This window comes from Oryx dammah, unplaced genomic scaffold, assembly GCF_014754425.2.
Source record: "Oryx dammah isolate SB20612 unplaced genomic scaffold, SCBI_Odam_1.1 HiC_scaffold_21, whole genome shotgun sequence".
In the NCBI taxonomy this organism is placed as follows: Eukaryota; Metazoa; Chordata; class Mammalia; order Artiodactyla; family Bovidae; genus Oryx; species Oryx dammah.
The window spans coordinates 74,485,406-74,495,055 of record NW_024070205.1 but is presented as its reverse complement, the minus strand read 5'-3'; the positions used below and the strand labels follow the sequence as shown (position 1 = coordinate 74,495,055).

Here is a 9,650-nt window from a genome sequence, read left to right as displayed (position 1 = left end):
GCTATTACTTTAGTCAAGCACGTACCACGGCTTTTTAGGAGTCTGGACAGACTTGTGGGAGGTAGGGGTGACAGATGTACAATTCCCACTAGACTTCTTCAAATTTTGGAAGTTATTCAAAGGCAATCCTCTTCCAGCCCATGAGTGCCTTCAAGAACCCACATGAACGGCCCCAGTCGGAAACTATTGGTCCAGACCTAGTTCCTTACTTTATTATTGAGGAAAATGAAGCCCAGACAAGGTACATAAAGTCATCAAGTGAGTTAGTGCTTAAAAGGAGTATTAAATAATGGGACACATACCACCTGGGACCCACCAGCCACTCAGAGATACAGAGTTGACTGGTTCATCTGCAGCCAGTTCTGTAGTCTATGTGAGTTCAAAGATCTTTCTGCCATTTAAAATTTGGGGTGTATGTTCTTATGATCCAGCTCCTGTTTCCTTGTAGTGTTACGTCTGCTTTTCCCTAACTTGCCCTAGGCCTAGAGCTGGTTCCCATGTTCAACAGTCAAATCCACTTGCGGAGTGTTTTGAGGGGAAACAGGCCATCGAGTGGGCGGCTCTGCCATCTGGCCGCTCCTCCTCTTTCTGTTCGTCTTTTACCTCATCCCTTCCTTCCAGATTGTGCCTTGCCCCCAGGGTGGAAGGACATGATTGCTTTCTCTCTGATTCTGCCTTTGTTCAGATGGGTAACCATGCTGTCATCACAGATTTTGGGAGCTGATCTCATGGGGCCCACACTCCTCCCCTCGGCAGCTGGAACCACAGACAAGCAGAGTCACTCTCCACTGACAGCCAACCTCTGCCGTGAGGGGACCAGCGGACATGGAGGAGGTGCGGAGGTTTGTTCTTCTTAGAGAATAAAGATAGGAAGCAAAGTCCCCATCCAAGCCTCATCTCTGCATCTCATGTCCATTCAAAACACATGAACATCTTCATACCTGACACTCTGCTTGACTCTGACTTTCCACCTGGTGCATTAGTCAGCTCAAGCTGCCATGACAAAGTGCTAGAGTCTGACTGTCTTCAACAAAAGACATTATTTGTCTCAGTTCTGAAGGCTGAAAGTCCAAGATTAAGGTGCTGGCAAAGAAGGTTTCATCCCGAAGCCTCTTTTCCTCCCACGATCTCCTTTCTTTGTGCTTGGGAGGAGGGAGAAGACTCAGAGACCACACATGCACGAGCTCTCTGCCATCTTTCCTTCTTAGGACACTAGCCTCATCACAAGGCCCCCATCCTTATGACTTCATCTAACTCTAATTCCCTTCCCAAGGACCCATCTCCAAATGCCATCACCTTGGGGGTTAGGGCTTTAACACATACATTTTGGGGCAACACATTCAGTTCACAACACCTGGAAAACAAGTTTTGCTCATTTTCCAGATAAGATGCTGAGGCTCAGAGAAGTAATTATATTAGATTGAACCTATAAGAGAGGACCGAAGAGGGTAGGATCCTTGATGATGACCTATCCACATACTCTGATATCTATTCAAATCTCCTCCTTCCCCTTAACAATCCAGAAGCCTGATGGATGGTTCAAAGCAATTCCTTCTAAATTCTTAGAAGGGTGTGGTAGTTTTAAAACATGGCCACAGATTCTCCGATGCTCTGTCCTTCCAAAGGTGGAATCTAATTCCTCTCCCCTGGAATATCCTTAACGATGTGCTTCTAACAAATGGAATGTGGCAGAAGTGATGGTATGCGATTTCTGAGGTTAGGTCAAAACGGTACCGTGACCCTCCCTGTCCTCCCCCCCTGCCCCCACCTTGGATCACTGGCTCAGGGAGAGAGCTGCTATGTCGCGACGGTGCTCAGGAAGCTGTGTGCAGCAGCTCCTGTGGCAGGAAGCCGAGGCCACCTGCCAGTGGTGAGTGCTGCACTGAGGCCACTTGCCAACAGCCCTGTGAGTGTGCTGTTGGGCATGTGGTGTCCAGCCCCAGGCAAGACTTCCAGTGACTGCTTCCCCAACTGTCATTTTGCCTACAGCCTCCTTCGAGACCCTTGCTGTGCCAAGATTCCTGACCTATAGAAACTGTGAAGTCACAGACCTTTGTTGTTCTGAGCTGCTATACATGTGGGGGCAAAGGGGCGCAATGACAGGTAATTGGTACAAAGGGAAATGTGTTTCGTGCCGGTGTTCTCATTGGTCCGTTCTCCACATCACTCTTGTGGCCCAGCCCGATCAACATTTTTTGAGCGTCGGTTTCTTCTTATAGAAAACAGCAAAAAAAACAAAACAAAACAAAACAAAAAGAAAACAGCAACAAAATATCACCACGTGTAACTGGTGCACACTGTGCATGTCTAGAACGGACTGGCTCAAAAGAAGTGCTCAAGAAGTCATAGCTTTTGTCAGCATCTTATCAGCAGTGTGGCTTCTCTAGGTGAGTTTCTTTCTGTTGATTTCAGATGCCCACTTCCCTCACGTGAGGTGTCAACCTCAAACCGAAGCTCGAGTGCATTACCTGTCAGTGAGCCCAGCCACCTGAACTTTCCCAGCGGAGGGGCTCAAGGCTTCTTCTCCCTTTCAATATAGAGTGCCTTCCTCCCTCTCCCATTGTCTTCTGCTAGCCTCCATCCTTTTTTGTTTTTTACCTTTTTATTTTATAGCGGAGTATAGCTGATTAGGGATTCCCAGACGGCACTAGTCGTAAAGAAACTGCCTGCCAATACGGGAGACCTCAGAGAGGCAGGTTTGATCCTGGGGTGCGGAAGATCCCCTGGAGGAGGACAGGGCAACCCACTCCAGTATTCTTGCCTGGAGAACCCCGTGGACAGAGGAGCCTGGCGGGCTACAGTCCATAGATAGGGTCGCACAGAGTCGGACGTGACTGACGTGATTTAGAATGGACGCGTAGCTGAGTAACAATGTTGTGATGGTTTCAGGTGTCTGAAGTGACTCAGTCATACATACACATGTATCCATTCTCCCCCAAACTCCCCTCCCATCCAGGCTGGCACTTAACATCGAGCAGAGTTCCCTGCGCTGTACAGGAGGTCCTTGCTGCTTAGCAGTGTGTACACATCCATGCCAAACTCCCTAACTATCCCTTCCTCCCATTCTTCCCCACTGGTAACCATAAGCTCATTCTCTCAGTCTGTGAGACTGTTTCTGTTTTGTAAATATGCTCATTTGTATCATTTCTTTTTAGATTCAGCATATAAGAATTGTCATGAGATATTTCCTTTTCCCTGCCTGACTTCCTTCACTCAGTATGACAATCTCTAGGTCCATGCATGTTGCTACAAATGACATTATTTTATTCTCTTTCATGCTAGCCTCCGTTCTCAACCCTAACCTTTCATCTCAGAATTTCAGCTTTGATGCTTCCCACTTCCTTCCTATGGTTACTTTAACCGGAGTGAGTCAGGTTTTACTGAAAAACTGACCACAGCGGCTCGGCTCCCACCCTCCCCCAGACCAGGGCTGCCTGAGCAGAGAGTGAGGGGGGTTGGGGTTCCTCAGCCCTTCTTTCCCCTCTCTGCCTCGAGTCATGGGGCTTTGAGCAGGGCTTCCCCAGCCACTATGCCCCTCCCAGCAGACCGCAGTCTCAAGCCGATCTCAGGTTTGTCTGGCAGCTCAAGGAGAGAGCAGAAATGCAGCAGCTTGAATCTTTGGGCCACCTTGCTTACATTCCACCCTACTGGGTCCAGCCTGTTGTCTCTGAGCTTAGCTCAAGGAGAATTTGGTAGAAGATTTTAGGTGTGAATACGAATGACAGCCAACTGTGTGCACTAGGACCATCTCCTAGGGTCTGGAGACATGTCGCCCTTTATCTTAATCCTCGCAATAACCCGGGGAAATTAATATTCACCCCTGGAACTTTGGAGCTTGAAGAAGCAGACAAGAATAACAAAAAACAAGATGAACAAAACCCCACCAAAACCCCCAAACCAAAACGCTGGAAAACTTCCTCTGCCTAGCTTTTCAATTTTGGTATGTACAGAACCTCATCCTTAGCCTTGAAAATAAGCATGATCACAAAGGATGATTCTTTAAAGGACTGAGTCTGTGGGAAGATGATGGTGGCCTTCGCTCTTGGCATTTGAAGGGGTGGCCGCTTTTCCCTGATCAGGTTTGGAGGCTTCCCTTTTCCGGGAGGTGGTATCCAGCTTTCTTTCCCTGGAATGCAGAATCCATTCATCCACTCTCCTCTATCTTGGAAACTTTGAGGGAACATTTTTAGCCAGACAGAAGTCAATCGACACCATAACGTGGTTTTAATGACTCATTTATTTATTCAAAATTAAAATCTGCTATGAAGACAGACAAACAATGTAACATTCCCAGAGGAATTGAGTTGCTTCTAGTTCAAACTGAGTTCTATTAGAACCAATTTTAGGTTGTTATAAATAACAAGCTGACCACAGCTTTCAAGAATGAAGTGGTTGGGGAATGAGGTCAGGGAAATCCCTCAGAGCCACTGGAATATTAATCGTCAAAGTGGCTCCCTGGTTTCTCTTCCTAAGAGCATAAGAGTCTCGATAACACTCGGGGAGCCCAGGGACCCGGGTGGGTCCAGGGACAAGAGAAATTAGAGGGCAGTCAGGGAAAACAGCCCAACAGCTGGCAAGCATAGTTAGGCTTGGAATGGAAACTGCAGCTGGCTCCACAAGGAACATTTCTTTATATAACTTACAATTTCTTTTTAAACACTAGAATACCATAGGGTATCACCCTATGGAAACAGCTTAAACACAGGTGAAATTAATAAATATTGAAAAAAAAAGTATAATATTCAGCTTCTTCCCAAATAGCTCACAGAGAAGCTCAGTAAATAAATAGATGTGGGAGCTGAGGTATCAGAGGTAATAAATACTCTAGGGGAGAGGCACAGTAGAGGTCTCCAGGGAGCTGGCTCTGCTCTCCCAGAACCCTGGATCGGATTTCAGAGGTCTTCCATTTATGTCAGGGAGTCTAGTCGAGTCACCATCCTGGAGGTCTTCTTCCCTAGAATGCTTCAGTTTTACATCTTTGCTGTCATGTAGGTTTCTATGTAGTTGATGAAGATGTCAAACTCACTCATGGCTTTGTAGACACCCTTCTCTTGGAGCTGTGTGGGGAGAGAAGACGTGTTCAGTGAAAACTCCCTCTGAGCAAGTGAGTGGGGCCCTGCTTGGATGGTCATGACCCTGGACCCAGAGGCTGCACTAGGTTGCTTGCGTTGGGAGATGAAGGACAGGCGTGGGCATCTGGAGAGATGCCCGACTGTCAGCATAGGCTATGCACTGGCCTGGACCTTGCCCAGTGGGCAGCAAGAAGAACATTCACTTTGCAAAGCGCAGTTTTTCGAACGGTGCTTTTCCAGCAGTATTAAAGGTCATGTGCTCACACGACTCTTATTCAGTATCTGATGAAAACACATTAGCGGAACCACTTTGAAAGAAAGACAATGAGAGAGAGAGAGAAAGGTAGCCTTGTTCCTGTTTATGTTCCCCTACCCGTGGAGGAAGCAGGCCCAGCCCCGCTGCTCTGACCTACTGCAGAGGGGTTCATGGCCCCTGATGCTGGAACCTGCCCAGGGTCTGTCCCCTGCCCACGAGGAGGACATAGGCCCCACGGCTTCTGGAAAATGGGGTAGAAGAGCTGGCTCATGGACAGCTGGAAGTGAGAAAGGCCACTTCGTTTGAAAGCTGAGATTCTCAGGCAGCTTGTATGTGACTGGCGGGTGAAAGAGTGGAGTCAAGTCAGGTAAGGAGAGCTCTGCTTCCTGCCCTGGGCTCAGGGGCGCTCGGGCTGCGCCCCTGGGTGTGTTTCTAAGTGCACGTTCACGTGTCAGCTTCCTGCACGTGCGGCTTCAGGCTGGATCCCAACAAGCTGCTTTCTGTTTCCTCAGTCACTCTCCCCAGCACCCCACTCACTGGGTTCACAGCTGGCGGGCCGGCCCAACCAGCAGGCCTGTGAAGGCAGGGAGCAGTCATTTAGAAAGCCCCAAAGACACTTCACAGAAAACAAATATAACTGAGGTGGCAGCCCCTCACTGGATGAAGAGGTCACCCCACTTGCCGGGTTCCCACACTCCCTCCGAGCAAAGTTCAGGGCCTGCTGAGCACCTGCCCACCTCCGCCCCTTCGGGAGTGGATGGAGGTCACGGTCCTCAGGCCCTTCCTGCCAGCAGCCCAGGCTCACCTTACTGAAGGCTCTCTTCACCTGCTCCACCGCCTTGCTCTTGTTTTCGCAGGGCAGAAAACGATGCTGTGGAAAAGGAGAGAGTATGAGCAACACTGGCGCCTGGTCCCGGATGCACCGTGTTTCGGAGACAGCCTGGGAGCAGGAGGAGGCCAGCTCATCTTGAAGGCCCACCCTGCAGCTCAGGGAGGACTGAGCCTGGGCACCCTTCCCTGCCAGGCAGAGAAGAAGCACAGCAAGGCAGGGGCCAGGCAGCATGTGTGTCTCTAGGAGCTCCTCCCCACTGTTAACAAGGCTGCATCAACACCTCCGTCTTGGGAGTTTCCTTCCGGGCTCATCCCAGTGCCAACCAGACTGCTGAGCCAGCCCTTCTCCCATCCTGTCCCGCTTCTGGCCTGGCTCCCTCCTTGGTCCCAGCCACAAGGACCATTTCTAAGTGCCCTGTGGAGCAGAGACACAGGGTAAGCCCTGCCAGCCAACACCCTTGCCTAGCGCTGTCCTGCAGATAGAGCCCAATTGATTTCTCAACATTGGCGAGGGAACAGAGGAAACAGGTGGGGAGGGTATCATTGCAGTTGGAGGGATCAGTAATCCTGGGGGATTATTTGCAGACACTAGCCTGGGACCAAGGAGACCCCTAGCCTTCTAAAATGCCGGGACAATCCTGGCAGTCAGCCGGGCCCCACCTGAAGCTCTGCTTTCAAATGGTCGAGAATTAGAGGAAGGGGCTTTCCCTCTCCCCGGCCCTCCTCCTCTGCCTGCTCCTGTGGGGCCCAGGGCCTCGGTCCCCAGGGACAAGAGAGCCCTGGTTGAAGCTCTGGGCCCCTTTCTCGTCGAGACTGGGGACTGGCTAATAACCCACGAATGACTCACAAATAACAGGAAAGCTATTGCAAATCTTCACATGTAAGCATTCAGCAGCCACCCCCACCCGCGGCTCTGAGAGAGCCGAGCCAGGCCTGGGGCTCCGGAGGGGCAGGGCACCTGCCGGCCAGTGTCCCGGGGTCTCCGGGGCGAGAGCAGGGCTCGAAGAGGAGGTCTCAGGACGAGCCCAGAGGAGCTGGAGCCAGCCTGCTACTCACACAGCGCCGCAGCCGCAGCCGGAGGGTCTTCAGCTTCTCCCCGAGTGAGCTCACGTGCTCCTTGATGTCAGGCCCGTGGTTCTCAGCCTGTGGCATCACCTCCTCCAGGTAAAACTGGATCATTTCCGACAAGGCTTGGCAACCCAGGTAACCCTGAGGGCGGAAGCCAAGAATGGCGGTGATCCGGGAGGAAGGGCTACACTGCCTGAGAGGATGGCTGTGTTCCCCAGGGACCTTGTTCAGTGGCCACCTCCCCCTGGAACGAAGCCCTTGGCAACACCCAGCCCTCTGCCTCCCCCTGGCTATGTGCTGAGTTAAGATCTTCCCACTTCTCCTTTTTTTGTAGTGAAGGAAGCAGACCCAGCTCCCTGCAGGCGAAGAAGCAGAGCCTCCCTTAGGCACACCGCACGCTCCCTGCCCCCGCCAAACGCACTCACCCCAGACCTCACCTTAAAGTCATCCAGCAGAGACTGGGTCAACAGCAAGTTGTCCAGTTGGTCCTTCATTTGCTGCAAGAAGAACACAAGGAGAGTGAACCCAAGGTTTGGAGCAATGCTGAGAATGACTGTCTTTCTGATATCCTTTTATTGAGAGACGTTTTGATTTTTAATCAACTCAGCCCTGTCTCCGAAAGGGAAAGGAGGGCTTTTGAAACAGGACATTCCACAGAGCTGAAGCCCTTAGTTAAACCAGGTCGTCCTCCGGGAATCAAGTTCTTTTAAAAACCTGGCTGATTTTGAAGGCAAGGCAGAAGCCTGCCTGGGTCCCAGGCTTCTTTCTGTAGAGCTGCATCACATGTGCAGGGACCCTCATTGCCAGCCCCTCAGCACGCTCAGCTTTGCTGTCTCCTCCCTGCCAACATCCAGCTGCAGCGCTGACCGTTCTCTGGGAGTGGCAAGCATCTTCTCCTGCAGGTCTCCCCCTATATGCCCTACCCCCAACCAGCTGTCTTTCAGGTTCTAGAAGCCCTCCAAGCTGAGACAACTTTTGTATCCCTGCCACGGGCTTTTGGGAACATCTTCACCTCCAATCAGATCTCTCCCAGCCAATGAGGTATTGAGCTCCAGAGGAATCCTTTACAGATTTCCTAGCATAGGCTAGATAGTGCCTTTACTTTTTTAAAGACGACTTTTCTTGCACAACCTGCTGCATCACCAGAGCTCAGATTAACTCAATGAACCCACAGTTTGACCAGGGACTCTTAAGAATTTCACCTTCGAGAGGTGGAGGTGAGTGAAAAGGAGGCTCTTGTGAGTGCCTGCAGAATGGCTCTTCCTGTGGTCCTAAGGGAGAAAGGAAGGACAGGAGGGCTTTGTACTCACAAAGAAAGTCTTCACTTTGCCGAAGGCAGCTCGGAGCTCCCGCAGCATATGGGGCAGGCTGGCTGGGAAGTGGGTACAGCTGCTGTCAGACAGGGTGCTCGCCTCTCGGCTGGCTGCCACCCCAGCCAGGAAGACCAGGCAACAGAGCAGGGCTGAGCTGCTGGGCATGGCGGAGCTCTGTCTTCTTCGTTGAGTCGGACTTGTGGTTTGGTTTTGCAAGAGCAAGCCCCTGTTGTGTAGACCTTCACCTAATGTGCCCCCTTTTATATTGTGTGAGGCCTCCCATTCACAAAAAGCCACAGTGTCACAGATTTCCTGGCAAAGGTTTCTTTGCCCCTCCCTTCCCTAGACCTCTCCAGCTTTGCATCTGGTGAACCTCTTACTCAAAAGTTTTTAAATATTGCATCGTAAGCAAAAGAGATGGGTGAAAAATGAACTTCTGTATATGGCTATTTTTAGGAGAAGCTACTTCTTTCTCCCTTTTAAAATAATGTTCAACTTCTCTTAATTAAAAAAAAAAGTTGATTTCCTGGGGTGAACAGCTGTTCTGTACGCAGGGACCCACAGTTGTGGGTTCCATTCACGTGTCTCTAGATCACAGTGACGAGGGCAAATTGGCCATTCCAGAATACAATGTGGTTAAGAAATAATATCAACTCTTCAACCTGGGTTGATATTCAGGGCTTCTTCTTGCTGGGTTGGGAAGTTACCTCAACTCTCCAAGCCTCAGTTTCCCCAAATGAAAACAAAGATGTGCGCTAAATGTCCTCAAAGCTGCCTTCTGCTGCTTGTATGTTCCAGGACTACTCCTCAAAGTGGCCAGCTTCCCAGAGGACAGTCAGGGGCATGGGGTGTGTTCCAGATTCCTTCCCTGGCCCTGGGTTCATTTAGACTCTCAGATCTATGCTTCTAACTCCCTCCGCTGCCCCATCCTCAGGGGGAGTTAGGAGGAGTAGTCCACGCTCACTGGAAGCTGTGCCTCCAGTCACCGTGACCCTCGCCACCACTGCGCAGTGAACTAGCCGAGACACAGAGGTGTCAGGTACCCTGCGCAGGGGCGGCGAGGGAGGGAGCCAGAATCTGCACTTAGGTCTGCCTGACATTCAGGCCAAC

General features: G+C 50.8%; 1 protein-coding gene across 1 annotated transcript; it reads right to left on the bottom strand.

Annotated features, from left to right (window-relative positions):
* Nucleotides 1–4,219: 4,219 nt before the first annotated feature.
* IL10 (interleukin 10) lies at nt 4,220–8,706 on the bottom strand. The gene is made up of 5 exons (XM_040262939.1): nt 8,538–8,706; nt 7,665–7,724; nt 7,216–7,368; nt 6,134–6,199; nt 4,220–5,057 (listed from the first exon to the last, which is right to left on the bottom strand). Exons 1-5 carry the CDS (start codon nt 8,703–8,705, stop codon nt 4,971–4,973), a joined length of 534 nt encoding a protein of 177 aa, XP_040118873.1. The 5' UTR covers nt 8,706; the 3' UTR covers nt 4,220–4,970.
* Between the last annotated feature and the right edge of the window lie 944 nt (nt 8,707–9,650).

What these genes read in the sequence shown, in the direction of transcription:
- IL10 (XM_040262939.1), bottom strand. Translation starts at nt 8,705, where the DNA reads ATGCCCAGCAGCTCAGCCCTGCTCTGTTGCCTGGTCTTCCTGGCTGGG. An exon ending in CTCTGCTGGATGACTTTAAG is followed by an intron (nt 7,369 to 7,664) that starts GTGAGGTCTGGG and finishes TTCCGCCCTCAG; the next exon opens with GGTTACCTGGGTTGCCAAGC. An exon ending in TGAAGAGAGCCTTCAGTAAG is followed by an intron (nt 5,058 to 6,133) that starts GTGAGCCTGGGC and finishes CTCCCCACACAG; the next exon opens with CTCCAAGAGAAGGGTGTCTA.